Here is a 15,659-nt window from a genome sequence, read left to right as displayed (position 1 = left end):
GGAGAAACCTCAGGGACAGTTTCTCATTGTTTTAGGCAGCTGATGTTACTCTAGGTCTTATCAGGGTACATGGGAACACTCCAGACTCGTGGAGCTGCAAGCTGCAGGGAGCAACAAACATAACCTTTTCTCATACTGCTCCATTGTTCCATGGTTTGACCACAGCTTTGTCAGCATGATTGCCTGCTTCTCAAACTTCAGGCAGCAAAACTTTCTGCCCTCAAGGAAAGATAGGCCTGCTTATGAAGCAAAGATTCACTCCCATTCCATGCCATAGCTGCTTTCTCAGAACTCTCTTCCCAGCACTTGAATCCAGAAAGGGACCTTAGTAACACAAACAAATAAGAGGAAAGGGAGGAACGGAAGAAGAACTGGGGAACAGCTGGGAATGCAGACCAGTAAACAGAAGCAGTGGAGTCTGGTCACGCTGAGGGGATTGCTTGTCTGCGTACGCACACACAGAGGACCCAGAAACTCAGTTTCCTGCTGCTGCTGCTGCTGCTGCTTTTTCTCTACGTGGCAGTTATCCCGCCGCCACTGCCCCCCGCCAACCCTCAACGTTCAGAGTGCCAGTTTATGAATCTCATAGGGATTCATTATATCAATACAAATTATTTAAAAAATAAGTAAAATGAATTAAAAAAGAAAAGCAATTTCATTCCACCAAGTACAATACAAAGGGTATAGGAAAACATATATGTTTTTCATAAATAGACCCCAGCCCCTTGACAAATGATGGGCACAAAAGGTTGCCAACACATGGTTTCAGTGCCAAAACTGTGTGACCGAATATTTAATTTTTTCTGTTAACTGCCCTTTCTCCCTCAATCTTTAACCAATCTTCCTGAAATTTTCAGGTTATATAAAATAGACGTTTCTGTCTGACACTTGTGATATTCAGGAAGATTGGTGAAACCCTTTCAATTTTATTAAAGTTAGAATAACTCACCCCCTGATTTTTATTTAACATGGCGGAATCCTTTTTTGACTGATCGCCTTATCTACTGGAGGCACTACTGTGCCTCCAATAATAATGATGGGATCTCCTATGTGGTGCCTGTGGGTACCAATGTGCCTGCAGGCACCTCCCTTGCTGCCCACTAAGCTCCTTGCACTCTTGTGTTTTTAAAAAGATGTATAATAATAATAATAATAAAAACAACAACAACAACTGGGAGGTCAACATATGACAAAGCAGAGTGCCAGTCTCCAGACCTGTTCCATCTTTAATTCCAAGAATATAGGGCCCTGGAGGCATTCTTAGAAAATAAAAATGGTAGGTGGCTTCATCCCAGTGCTTTGTTTTGAAATGTGCCATCCATGAAATAGGTGTTGGAATACAACATTGTGGGTTCAAAGGAATGCTTTTGTATTTTGGAACCCAGATTCACCTCTGCTTTGTACTTAGGTTCTTGCGCAAGTTACTTTTCCTTTAGTTTCATCAGTTTGCCTTAAGATGGGTGTTTTGTAGCCACTTTGTGAATGGGAAGCCCCCTTATGGCAGCCATTTTGTGAGAGTGCTCATGACATGCTCTCATCATTCCAAATGTGCCCACTGGCCCAAAAAGTTTGGAGACCCATGAGGGGATTTTTATGACGGGTCAGGCCAATATCCCATCTAGATGCAACATCCTTTATCTTTGTCACCTGATTTAGAGAAACGTTCTGGGTGGTGACATAACTGGTTAGTAAAGCTGAAATGATACAAGAAACAATGGCACGTAGTCCTATTAAATACACGATTTATACTGTTTTCTTTCAGCACGGAAAGCCTCAGCTCGACCCAACATCTCCCAAACGGTAATGAATCTTGGTGCAGCTGCTGGGCACACAGTGATAAACATTGGTGCAACTGCTGGGAAGACGGTAATAAATATTGGTGCTGTTGCTGGTGACATAGGTAGCAAAGTGAATCCTCTTAAGCTTGTAAAGGTGAGTGCAGTGAAGATCCAGATTCTGCTATTCAAGGGGTATTGTGGCTCATAGGAAATATCTTCCTAGATCCACAATGTACAAATGGGTTTTCTACAAATCATCAAGAAATCTTAGTATGCTTAGTGGCGGGGGGATTTTACTGAATAGCAAAGAAGGAAAGAGAAGTGGGGGGAGGGGTATAAGCAGGCATATAAATATGAATGGATGACAGTAGCAAGGATCCTCATAGATTTAAGTAAGGATTCTAGGGAAGCTTTCTTTCTCCCCACGAATAACTTTCTCCCCACAAATGGGGGGAAGGGGAGGTCTTTTGCTATTGCTTTATCTCACACTAGGCCTGGGGGTAGGGGTGGGGGGTGACAGTTCATGCTACACATGTACATGCGGTGCCCCATTCTTTCATCTGCTCCATGCAAAGTGTTCCTGCCTTTCCCCTTTTTGGAGAAAGAACCCTGTAGCAACTGTGGCAGGTAATACTGATTAGGGAATTTCCTCCCTGTTTCCTACACTTACAATCCTTACAGATCATTCGTTTAGGATTGGGGATGTGATTAATTCTCTATACACACGGTAGGGTTGCTTATCAGGCATGATTTTAGCCATTTTTGTTAAAATATAAAATTCAAAATAGTTGATCATTTAACAAAAATATACAACTTACCACTAAAATCAGGCTCCTTACTAGAGGAATAGTATTTATCTAAAATATTTGTAGGCTGCCCTTTAGGGTTAAACCCTTGTAAGGCAGCAGGATGCTGTTGGAAGCAGGATGCTGGGCTACACAGTCTTCCCCAAACTGGAGGGCACCATGTTGGGGAAGGGTGGGCTGGATTGGACTTTGGGTGCAGTCTAGGTGGGCTCTTCTGATGTTCCGACATGCCCTTAATGGATTGGGCTCCTTTGTTAATTTATCCTCAGGAGCCTTTGAAGAAAATCCCTCTTGATAAACTGATGCCAAAGGAGGAAGAATTTGAGGAGGAGAAGCCTGAGAAGGAAGAACTGGATTGGTGGTCTAAGTACTATGAATCGTTAAAGGAATTAAATAACCAAGTAATTCATTGGTATTTCTATTATGATATATCTTATTGTATTGCATTGTAATGAGATGGGGGGGCGGTGGTGAGCTACATGAACACAAGGTCCTTTCCAACTCTATTGATTCTATGGTTTTAAGGGTGGACTCTGGACAAGAGACGCCACCCTTCCCCAACCTGGTGCCGTCCAGATGTTTTGGACTATCATAGAATCATAGAATAGTAGGGTTGGAAGGGGCCTACAAGGCCATCGAGTCCAACCCCCAACTACAACTCCCATTGGCCCCTCAGCATGGCCAATGCTTAGGAATGATGTAAGTTGTAGTCCAAAACATCTGGAGAGTACCAGGGTGGGAAAGTCTGGCTCAAGTGGTCGAACTGAACTATTCTGGAAGCAGAGAGCCCTCGGGGAATCAGAATTTAGCTTCTCTGCTCCTTGTGAGAGATGATGCTTTAAGAAACTGCAAATTTCGTTTCTGAGGCAGAGTTGCAGTTGAGAGGGACACGATTGTGGTGGAGTGGAGAGCTTAGTTGGAGCTCTGGAGGCATCTTTGGAGTGCACCAGACCCCCCTAGAAACCTACTGGGGGAGCAGGAATCTTCTGAAGTGTTAATGCTGAGATTCCCCATGTATGCTCAACCTGTATACACGTGTAAATAAACCATATGTCACACAAATGCTATAAGCCTCCAGTACTTCATACCAAGCAAACTGAAACCCTGGATAATGCTTGCACCCCTGGAGTGTTCACTGTTTGAGAAATTGGGGTGTGAGGGTGTAACAGTTTTTACAATGCAATATATGGGGCTAAGAGAGGGGTCTCCAACCTCTCTGGGTCAGTGGTCACATTTGGAATTTGAGAGTGTGTTGCAGGTGCTCTCACAAAAGGCTGCCATGGGGATGGCCAGTCACAAAACACTAATTTCCCAGAAGGCAAACTGGTGAGTCTAAAATTAAAGTAACTCCTCCAAGAATCGAAGTACAAGGCAGAGATGGGGTCTGAGCTCCAAGATACAAAACCATGCTTTTAAACCCAAATAAAGATGGCGCACTTCACTTAGCAATACACCAGCCCCCAGTTAAAAAATGAAAAATAAAGAAACAAAATAAAAATCCAGAGGGGCACCAAGAGCAGCATGGACACCACGTTGGAGACCCCAGGGCTAATATGTGGAGCAAATGCCCACAGTAGAAAACCATGAAGCACAGATACTAGGAAATAAGCATATCCACTCCAAAATTATCTAAAATATCTACATCTGAACTGGAGAAGGAGAGGGGGTTGGCAGCCCAAGGAAGGCCAAATGAGAAGCTATCATATGTAGCAGGAGATAGCCAATTTAGAGTATTAATCTGTGATGTTCTAAAACAAAGCATGATCCTTTAAAGAAAACCATTCTGCATTTATTTTGACCGAGCCATACTGTTTACTTAGCAATAATTTGTGAGGAAGGCAGAAATAAAAGGAATAATAGCATGCTGTTCTGCTCACTGTTTTCTTCTAGTTAACCATGAGTTTTACGCTTTATGTATCTTCTCTCTACTGAAGATAACTGGCTACTTTTAAAAATCAATGCTGAGCCTTAATATGATAGTGCCAGCTATTTACTGCTTTTTGGTACTATGTGCTTTCAGATATATTTCTTTCTGGATCCTTGCAGAAATTCATTTGCTGGATTATCAACCTGTCAGGAAGCATGCTGATTTAACTTAGACTATTTATTTCCTTCTCGCACAATTCCATATTACTACCTTGGCCTTTGAACACTTATAACCAGGCTTCATAACAGAGATAGGCCCATTCCCTATCCAAAAAATGCATATTCCTATATAAAGTATCTTAGTCTTCAATTCTGTAACTGCTTACCTGGGAGTAAGCCCCACTGAACTCGATGTGAGTTACTTTAGAATAGACATGTATAGAATTTCGGTGCGTTATCGAGACTATGAAAACTTAGAATTTTTGCATCATCGTCATCATTATTATTATTATTAGCTGAGCACCTAAAAATGTAGGCACTGTCAAGAACAATACCCTACTAGTCTTCCAATCTAATATAGAAACAAAATCAAAGTACAAAATAATTAGAAACAGGAAGATGGGAAAGAGAATGCCGAAATATTCTACCTACATTTATTCTTATTACATAATTAGTGTTTTCTTTCTGCTGAGTTTATTTTGTAGCATTTTGCATTCTGCAAAATATATCCAGCACTGATATGAATTTGTTAAGCTAGTGGAATAGTAGAGACTGATTGACATCTGCCACAATGTGATTAATGGTCATTCTCTTTTACAGTCCATTAGCGATGAGGAGGAAGATGATCCAAATGATCCAGGTGAGTTCTTCATACATAGACATTGTTGTTGTTGTTGTTCAGTCATTAAGTCGTGTCCAACTCTTCGTGACCCCATGGACCATAGCATGCCAGGCCTTCGTCTCCTCCGCTCTCTCCCGGAGTGTGCTCAAATTCATATTCATTGCATCGGTGATGCTACCTAGCCATCTCATCCTCTGCCGTCCCCTTCTCCTTTTGCCTTCAATCTTTCCCAGCATCAGGGACTTTTCCAGAGAGTTTTCTCTTCGCATTAGGTGGCCAAAATATTTGAGCTTCAGCTTCACTATCTGTCCTTCCAATGAGCACTCAGGGTTGATTTCCTGTAGGATGGACTGTTTTGACATCCTTGCAGTCCAGAGGCCTCGTAAGAGTCTTCTCCAGCACCACAGTTCGAAGGCATCAGTTCTTCGGCGCTCAGCCTTCCTTATAGTCCAGCTCTCACAGCCATGCGTTGCTACTGGGAAAACCATAGCTTTGATTATATGAATCTTTGTCGGCAAGGTGATGTCTCTGCTTCTTACTATGCTGTCTAGGTTTGCCATAGCTTTCCTCCCAAGGAGCAAGCGTCTTTTAATTTCATGGCTACAGTCACCGTCTGTGGTGATCTTGGAGCCCAAGAAAATAAAATCTGTCACTGCTTCCATTTCTTCCCCTTCCATATGCCAGAAAGTGATGGGGCCAGATGCCATGATCTGAGTTTTTTTAATGTTGAGTTTCAAACCAGCTTTTGCACTCTCCACTTTCACCCTCAACAAGAGGTTCTTTAGATCCTCTTCGCTTTCTGCCATTAGGGTGGTATCGTCTGCGTATCTGAGGTTGTTGATAATTCTCCCAGCAATCTTAATTCCGACCTGTGATTCATCCAACCCGGCGTTTCTGATGATGTACTCTGCATATAAATTAAATAAGCAGGGCTACAATATACAGCCTTGTTGTACTCCTTTCCCAATTTTGAACCAATCGGTTGTTCCATGTCTGGTTCTTACTGTTGCTTCTTGACCCTCGTACAGGTTTTTCAGGAGACAGGTAAGGTGGTCTGGTACTCCCATCTCTTTACGAATTTGCTACAGTTTGTTGTGATCCACACAATCAAAGCCTTTAGCATAGTCAATGAAGCAGAAATAGACGTTTTTCTGGAATTCTCTTGCTTTCACCATGATCCAGCGAATGTTGGCGATTTGATCTCTAGTTCCTCTGCCTCTTCGAAACCCAGCTTTTACTTCTGGTAGTTCTCGGTTCACATACTGCTGAAGCCTAGCTTGTAGGATTTTGAGCATCACCTTGCTGGCATGTGAAATGAGCGCAATTGTACGGTAGTTTGAACACTCTCTGGCATTGCCCTTCTTTGGAATTGGAATGTAAACTGACCTTTTCCAGACTTGTGGTCACTCTTGTGTGTTCCAAATTTGTTGGCATATTGAGTGCAGCACTTTAACAGCATCATCTTTTAGGATCTTAAATAGCTCAGCTGGAATACTGTCATCTCTCTAGCTTTGTTGTTAGTAATGCTTCCTAAGGCCCACTTGACTTCACTCTCTAGGATGTCTGGCTCCAGTTCAGTGAGCGCACTATCATGGCTATCAGGGACATTCAGATCTTTCCTGTAGAGCTCTTCTGTGTATTCTTTCCACCTCTTCTTAATCTCATCTGCTTCTGTTAGGTCCCTGCCTTCTTTGTCCTTTATCATGCCCATCTTTGCACAAAACGTTCCCTTGAGATCTCCAATTTCCTTGAAGAGATCTCTAGTCTTTCCCTTCTGTTGTTTTCCTTGATTTCTTTGCATTGTTCATTTAAGAAGGCCTTCTTGTCTCTCCTTGCTATTCTCTGGAACTCTGCATTCAGTTGGATATATCTTCCCCTTTCTCCCTTGCTTTTCGCTTCCCTTCTTTCCTCAGCTACTTGTCAAGCCTCATCAGACAGCCACTTGGCTTTCTTGCATTTCCTTTTCTTTGGGATGGATGTAGTTGCTGCCTCTTGAACAATGTTACAGACCTCTGTCCATAGTTCCTCTGGCACTCTATCTATCAGGTCTAATCCCTTAAATCCATTCCTCACTTCCACTGTATATTCATCAGGGATATGATTGAGGTCATACCAGAATGGTTTAGTGGTTTTCCCTACGTTCTTCAATTTAAGCTGAAATTTTGCAACAGGAAGCTCATGATCTGAGCCACAGTCAGCTCCAGGTCTTGTTTTTACTGACTGTATAGAGCTTCTCCATCTTTGGCTGAAAAGTACATAATCAATCTGATTTCAATATTGACCATCTGGTGATGTCCATGTGTAGAGTCGCCTCTTGTGCTGTTGGAAAAGAGTGTTTGCTATGATCAGCGTGTCTCTTGGCAAACCTCTATTAGCCTTTGTCCTGCTTCATTTTGTACACCAAGGCCATGCTTGCCTGTTATCCCGGTGATTTCTTGACTTCCTACTTTAGCATTCCAATCCCCTATGATGAAGAGGACATCTTTTTTTTTGGTGTTAGTTCTAGAAGGTGTTGTACGTCTTCATAGAACCGATCAACCTCAGCTTCTTCGGCCCCAGTGGTTGGGGCACAGACTTGAATTACTGTGATGTTGAATAGTTTGCCTTGGATTCGTACTGAGATCATTCTATCGTTTTTGAGATTGTACCCCAGTACTGCTTTTCCCACCCTTTTGTTGATTATGAGTGCTACTCCATTTCTTCTAAGGGATTCTTGCCCACAGTAGTAGATATAATGGTCACCTGAATTAAATTCGCCCATGCTTGTCCATTTTAGTTCGCTGATTCCCAAGATGTCGATGTTCAATCTTGCCATCTCATGTTTGACCACCTCCAGCTTACCTTGCTTCATTGATCTTACATTCCAGGTTCCTAAACAATATTGTTCTTTACAGCATCGGACTTTCTTTTCACCACCAGACACATCCACAGCTGAGTGTCCTTTCGGCTTTGGCCCAGCCGCTTCACTCTTTCTGGCGCTACTTGGAAATTCCCTCTGCTCTTCCCCAGTAGTATATTGGACACCTTCCGACCTGAGGGGCTCATCTTCTGGCGTCATATCTTTTAGCCTTGTGATACGTTCCATGGAGTTTTCTTGGCAGGAATACTGGAGTGGGCTGCTATTTCCTTCTCCAGTGGACCACATTTTGTCAGAACTCTCCGCCATGACCTGTCCATCTTGGGTGGCCCTGCACGGCATAGCTTATGGCTTCACTGAGTTACGCAAGCCCCTTTGCCACAACAAGGCAGTGATCCATGAAGGGGCATAAAGATATTACCACTTTCCAGATTGTCTGGTGTTCAAAAAACCTACCTCAGCCTTCCCAAACTTGGTGCACTCCAGGTGCTTTGGCCTACAACTCCAATCAGCCATGCTGGCTGAGGATGATGGGAGTTGTAGTCCAACACATCTGGAGTGCACCAGGTTGGGGAAGGATGACCTACGTATCTATTTTCAGAGCTATGGGAAATACCCTTTACAGGATCCATTTCCTCTGCAGGAGAGAGACAGAGACCAATGGTGTCTCGTACATAATGTATTTGTAAATGTACAGAATGAACAGGTATTATAATCATGCATACCATCAATGCTTGATTCACAACAACATCAGTTCAGTCTTTCAAAATCTTCTCTCTCTCTCCCCCCGCCCTGCTTCATAGCAACTCTGTCAGCCAAAATCAAACTGCTTCTTTCAGATTTCATTGTTCACATAGGGCTGGTTGATGCATTAGCCACTTAATTAGGCTAATGCATATAGAAAGTTCCAAGTGCTTGCAGCCTCTTCTGGTTCTGACAGCATATACAGATGCCTGTAGTGTGAACACTTCTTTCCAACTAGGGATGTACAAAACACTTACCCGGCTCCGTTCCGGGGCATCTGCGGTGGGGGGGAGGCACTCCGTCCCTCCCCCTGGAATCCTCCCCGGCTGGCTTCACTCCATGGTGACTCCGTGGAGCCGCCAGTCGGGGCCAGCTGCAGCCGGAATTCCGGCTGCTGCCAGGCTGCTGCAGCCACAATTTGCATGGCTGCCAAGCCGTGAAAGGCTACGTAAATACTTATTATTACTTATTAAGGCAAAGAGCAGGGGCTCAAATGGCGTAGCGGCTGCCATTTGCACCCCTGCTCTTTGCTGTGATAGGCTATGTAAGTATTTACATAGCCTATGATGAAGAAAGGCAGCCACGCAAATGGCAGCCGCTACGACGGCCACCATTTGCGGCCGCAGCAGCCCGGCAGCGGCCAGGAGACCAGCCGGAGCCGCCGCCGCTTCTGCCACTGCCAGAGCCACTGCCAAGTACGCTCCATTCTGGGGGGATTGCCCGGGGTGGTGGTGGGGGAGGCCGTTTCTTAAGAATCCGGCCTCACTGGAGTCCATGGCGGAATTCTCTGACATCCCTATTTCCAGCCCTCTTTTGCCTCGTGCTCCTGGCAAGGAGAAAACTGCTGCCAGGGTTGCTGTCAAGGAGAGACATGGTTGGGCACCTGCTGAGGGTCCACACTCCAGCAGGGGCCCGCTGACAAGAGCCGTCTGGACTTGCTCCTCCTCTTCACCACTGCACCCTGCTTGCTCACCTGTCTTTTGCTCTGGCGGAGGAGCAGTAGATGCCACTGCCCATTTGCTCACTGGCTCTCTGCCTGTCAAGCAAGCAAACAATAGCGATGATGAGAGAAAGGATGAGGAGCAATAGCAGCTGGTGACAATGGTGCTGAGAAGGTAGACTCACTGAAGGAGGGGGGCCCATTGAGGGTGTCTCACCCAAGCACACTCAAAAACCTGGAGCCAGCACTAATTACTGCTGTGCATTCACCATCACTACAGTCTTGGTTTTCGTTGCTAGAGGAGATCACTGACATGGCTGCTTTCCATCCTTGTTCACTTTTGCACCAGCCACTTTTCCTCTTGCTCCCACTTGCAAGCAAGAATGGCTGACTCTAGAGAGGACAAAGAAGAAAAACAAGCAGTTAATTGAGTTGACTGGCAATTATTAAATGCCATTATAGCCAGAAGAGAAAGCTAGCATTTTGAGCTGAGCAGAATACCCCATTAATATCTCAATATCTTAATTAGATGGAGGAAACTTCAATGTTGCTTCTCTTGATGTGGAAGTGGAGGATGAAGTGGTGGTTGAAGCTGAGCCAGTTCGTCCCAAAAGGAAACTTATAGCCACATTAAAGGTAAGTCTTCAAAGGTGAAATCCTTTCATAAGTTATACAAGAGTAAGTCATATTGCCACATTTCAGCATATTATGCAAATCACTTTCTAATTTTGCAAATCAAGTACATTTATTTGGTAATTTTCATCCAACTGTTTTGTGTATACTCTTGATACATTCTCAAAATGTTGGGGAAGTGTATCACCCCTGCAGTGGGCATTGAACTCTTAGGTTAGAAGTGCCAAGATAGTGATAAATCAGATTCAATGGTTTACTTACAAGGAGATACTTTATTGAGTAACTTACAGCACACAGGCGTATCCAATGGTTGGATCAGACAGCTTCTCTGAACCACAAGCCATTGGGTCAAATGGGTTTTATACAATACATGTTAGCCATAAGCAGCATAACAGCTGCAAGTGCCCCCTAGCGTGCATTCCCAGCATGGACTAACAGCACTTGGTTCTCAAGCAAAGCCACCTGCAGCTCAGCATAAACACATAGCTTCACTTCTCAGGCACAGTCTGAGAAGGCTTTCTATTCATTAGTAAGGAATGCGCTGAGAAGGCTGTTATCGGCCTTTTGACTCATTTGCACATGCTCAGAGGCTTACTAGTATGGGAATTGCACCAGTAATGAACTGAAATAAACATTATGGATGTCTAGGCCCCTCTAACACTATAAATGACTTGGCTATGGTCCTGGGGCCAATGCAGGAAGGAGCAGTGGAAAGAACTTTTTATTTGACCACATACTCAGAGGAGATTTGGAGGGGGACTCGAGGAGGGACAAGAGGCCATGGAAGTCCCGTTCCATCAGCAGTATGCATTCCGTGGGCACGACGAGGAAGCTGGATCCAAATCTGACTATATCTGACCCCTAACTGTTTACCAACAGCAACAACAAAATGGCTGCCCTCTCCCCTTTTAAGTTAGGCTGCTGAGATGGAAGAAAGCTTGGGAGGAAAATCCATGAGTAGATTTTTGTGTGACAGGACTATGAGTTCAGTTCTGGTACCGAAAACAAATTCCTGGGCTGAGCATGTATTCAGAGGCACCCTTGTTCCTTAATTCTATGACTAAGTCTTCCCACCCACCACCCACTACTTTGTATGTGGCTCCAGTTGGTGGACCTTGGAATTCTAGTTGAAAATCTGAAGTCTGCCTTATTATAGCGGTCTGCTTTATTATACATAGTTCTATGTATGTTTATATTTCAGTGTAATGTATGTGTGTTAACATTTAGTGCCTTTGGGCATTACTTTTCTATCATTGTGTATTAAACGTTGCGTTATATATATATCAGTGTATTTATATTCATCTGTACAGACTGAGAGCATCTCACTGTCTACTGAGGTAAAATTGCTACGTGCATTTCTTTGCCAGATGCTGACATGTGGGTCTTTATGGGGATTCCAAAGAACAGAAAAAGGGGCAAAGTAAATAGTAAAAGGTCTATTCATTATGGGAGTGATCTTCATTATTTTTCAAGCAGGTGCCACTTTGGCTCCAGGCACTGCCACTGAGGCTACTTGGAAGCTTGCCCAGGGCACTACTGCAGCTAGCCAATCATGTTGCTCTTGGCCTTTTGGGGCTCCTTCACACGGAGCTTTTATCCTGCGATTGAGATTGCTCCTTCACGGAAGTTTGCGGGCTCTTTACATGACGCCGTGACCCTGCCATGACCCTCCAGGGCATCTCCTGCACTAAATGCACTTTGTTCCGTTTTAAAATAGATCGCAGATAATGAGCTATCAAATTACCCTGTTTTGTGTTCCGCTTCAGTTTCCTCCGTGAAAAGAGTTAAAGCAGCGAGAAGAGGTGCAAGATCAATGAACGATAATGGAAGACTCAGATAAGGGGAGAAGGAGGGGGGAAGGGGCGAGGGGGAAAGGAAGCGCATGTAAAGGGAATCAGTTGTGATCCTGCAATTAAAACGGAAGCAGAAAGCCCCGTTTTAAATGCAGGATTTTAGGCTGGTGTAGAGATGCCCTTGGACTCCTTTCCCACCACAGCCAGTTGGCTGATTGCTCCTATATTCTTCTCTTCCACCCCAGCCCGCAGTCACCTTAAAGACGACAAGCAGCAGGTCTCCTGACTCCTCAACCCTGAAGCTTCCTCTGGTAGCCCAGATCACAGCAGCCAGCACACCTCTAAAGCAAACAACAAGGCAAGAGTAGACAGCCCGTAGTGAGAGTGAGCAGCTACTGCAGAGGGAGAGAGGCAGAGAGATGCATGTCAAGAGATTAGGAGACTCCAGTGGCCCTTGGGCTTTGCAGTGAAGAACGCTACATTATAGGGAATAGTCCTTTGCATTAATTTTTCTCTTCTGCACTGGTTCATTTTAGCCACTGGTATGGCAAGGAGTCTCTAAAATTAACATGGCTTTCGTTTCAGATCTACAGTTCAGAGCTGGAAAATGAGTTTGACAATTTTGAGGACTGGCTATGTATTTTCCCACTTCATCGTGGAAAAGCAAATGAGGATGAAGATGGAAATGATGAGGAGAATTTTGTGGGGAAATACAAGGTAATGAGTACTTTAAATTGTATGTATTGCCAGTACCATAGAACATTTACAGCACCTGATTTTTAAAAAATATAAAAAGTGTCTTACATAATCTCTTGCATTCTATAATACTGTCAGGGCTCAATACTATGCATGTTTAGACAGAATAAAGTCCTACAACTCCCAGCATTCCCCACCAGGATGGGGAGTTGTAGTAGGACTTTTTTCTTCTAAACTTGCATAGGATTGCACCCTAAATGAATCAATACAGAATAAACACACAGGTTAAGATAGCACTGAGACTGAGTTCTCTAAATGTTTACTGAAGGAGTAGGAAAACTTCATGCTTTAATTAACTCGGTTTCTGGCTGTGTGAAGATGTGGTTAAAATCTTTTTAAAATTAATATGTGTCAAATCATTTTCTGAGCATGCTCTAAACTGTAAAGTAGCCTTTCTAATGCGGATTGATGATTATGAGAATAGAAACGAGGAAATAATTTATTCCAGGCTAATTAATATAGAAAAAAGTATGTGATTTTATTTTACAGTAACGTTATGTCAATTGCTAACTGTTTAGTCTCGATTACTGGACAAAAGACTGCCATTCCAAATCTCATTTTGGATGTTATATTTATTTTGGAACAAAGCCCTGATAAATCAATGTTTCATAGTGCAATCTTATGCATCTTATACACAGTGCAATCAAAAGTAAGCCTCATTGAGATCAATGGGGTTTACCTCCACAAAAGTGGGTATAGGATTGCAGCCTTAGTGACATGACCCAGCTATGGGTGGTATTTTTCAGACACATCATGGTCATTTGGGGCATTTTATTTGTAGAACTGAAAGAGTTTAGGCTGTAGCTTTTAGAGCTATTTGGAGATTGCCACAGGGTAGAAAGTAACTAGATAACACCTGCTAATATTTTCTAGGGACTATGTCATGAGTTACTATGGTGACCAATCAGTCCTATTCAGACACTATGTCTCCCACACAATGCTTATGCACACCACAAAGTGAATATGATGGATTGAATCCAGACTCAGTCATGCTTTGAGTAGACTCATTGAAATCAATGGGACTTAAGTTAGTCATAAGCATGACTAAGTCTGGATCCAGTCAAAAGTACGTTCAGAAGATATTGGTCTCAAATTTAACCATAGAATCATAGAATAGTAGGGTTGGAAGGGGCCTATAAGACCATCGAGTCCAACTCCCTGCTCAATGCAGGAATCCAGGTCAAAGCATCCCTGACAGAAGGCTGTCCAGCCTCATCTTGAATGCCTCCAGTGTGGGAGAGCCCACCACCTCCCTAGGTAATTGGTTCCATTGTCGTATTGCTCTAACAGTCAGATTTCAATCAAGGTGTCTACCTCAGGGCTATCTAAATCACACAGGGATACAAAAGGCTCCTCACTACAGAAGTTATCCCTCTAATGAGGAGCAAGAGAAACTGTGACTTAGTGGCAGAGCTAAACTCATGGCTTTGCTGTATCCGTGTTGCTGCTTGGCATGAGTAATGCCTGAATAGGGCATAGTCTCTCAAGAAAGAAGAAACTGGACCAAAGATACGTGGGATTACCGAAACTCTTTTTTGAGAATATGATGGCTAGTTTAAGATGAGCCAGAAATTTTCTGCTGATATAGGGGAAAATGAAAATTGCTTCTGACATGCATGTTGTTGTTGTTCAGTCAATAAGTCACGTCCAACTGTTCGTGACCCCATGGACCATAGCACACCAGGCCTTCCTGTCCTCCACTCTCTCCTGGAGTGTGTTCATATTCATTGCATCAGTGATGCTATCTAGCCATCTCATCCTCTGCCATCCCCTTCTCCTTTTGCCTTCAATCTTTCCCAGCATCAGGGTCTTTTCCAGGGAGTTTTCTCTTTGCATTAGGTGGCCAAAATATTTGAGCTTCAGCTTCAGTATCTGTCCTTCCAGTGAGCAGTCAGGGTTGATTTCTTTTAGGATGGACTGATCTGACCTCCTTGCAGTCCATGGGACTCGTAAGAGTCTTCTCCAGCTCCACAATTCGAAAGCATTAATTCTTCAGTGCTCAGCCTTCCTTATAGTCCAGCTCTCACAGCCATACATTACTACTGGGAAAACTATAGCTGTGATTATACGAATCTTTGTTGGCAAGGTGATGTCTCTGCTTCTTACTATGCTGTCTAGGTTTGCCATAGCTTTCCTCCCAAGGAGCAAGCATCTTCTGATTTCATGGCTACAGTCACTGTCTGCGGTGATCTTGGAGCCCAAGAAAATAAAATCTGTCACTGCTTCCATTTCTTCCCCTTCTATATGCCAGGAGGAGATGGGGCGAGATGCCATGATCTTAGTTTTTTTAATATTGAGTTTCAGACCAGCTTTTGCACTCTCCACTTTCACCCTCAACAAGAGGCTTTTTAGATCCTCTTCACTTTCTGCCATTAGGGTGGTATCATCTGCGTATCTGAGCATGTCTGAATGACATGTTGATATGTCATTCTAGTAGAAAGGATGATACAGATTGCCACATTCTTGTTTAATCTTTCTGTTGCAGGGTTCATTCTATGTATACCGAGCTGAAGAGGCAGGTGCAGAACACAAGATCTCCCAAGGCATCCCCAGAAACAGACCCATTAAGGTCCTTGTCCGAATCTATATTGTTAAAGTAAGTCTTTTTACTGACTTCCATGAGCCTTGAAACTTTGCTGAGATTA

At 43.6% G+C, this 15,659-nt stretch overlaps 1 protein-coding gene across 1 annotated transcript in view; it reads left to right on the top strand.

The window, feature by feature from the left end:
• The window catches only part of LOC146348668 (fer-1-like protein 4), an 85,715-nt gene that overhangs the window by 46,028 nt on the left and 24,028 nt on the right, over positions 1–15,659 (top strand). Inside the window, exons 30-35 of the mRNA XM_084853710.1 lie at positions 1,763–1,932; positions 2,854–2,985; positions 5,270–5,309; positions 10,362–10,468; positions 12,844–12,975; positions 15,500–15,610. Coding sequence (XP_084709836.1) covers positions 1,763–1,932; positions 2,854–2,985; positions 5,270–5,309; positions 10,362–10,468; positions 12,844–12,975; positions 15,500–15,610 — 692 coding nt within the window. The remainder of the gene's footprint in view (positions 1–1,762; positions 1,933–2,853; positions 2,986–5,269; positions 5,310–10,361; positions 10,469–12,843; positions 12,976–15,499; positions 15,611–15,659) is intronic.

Source organism: Heloderma suspectum, chromosome 4, assembly GCF_057233095.1.
Source record: "Heloderma suspectum isolate Gila_16-S chromosome 4, 16-S_ref, whole genome shotgun sequence".
In the NCBI taxonomy this organism is placed as follows: Eukaryota; Metazoa; Chordata; class Lepidosauria; order Squamata; family Helodermatidae; genus Heloderma; species Heloderma suspectum.
This window is presented reverse-complemented; position numbering and strand designations above follow the sequence as displayed.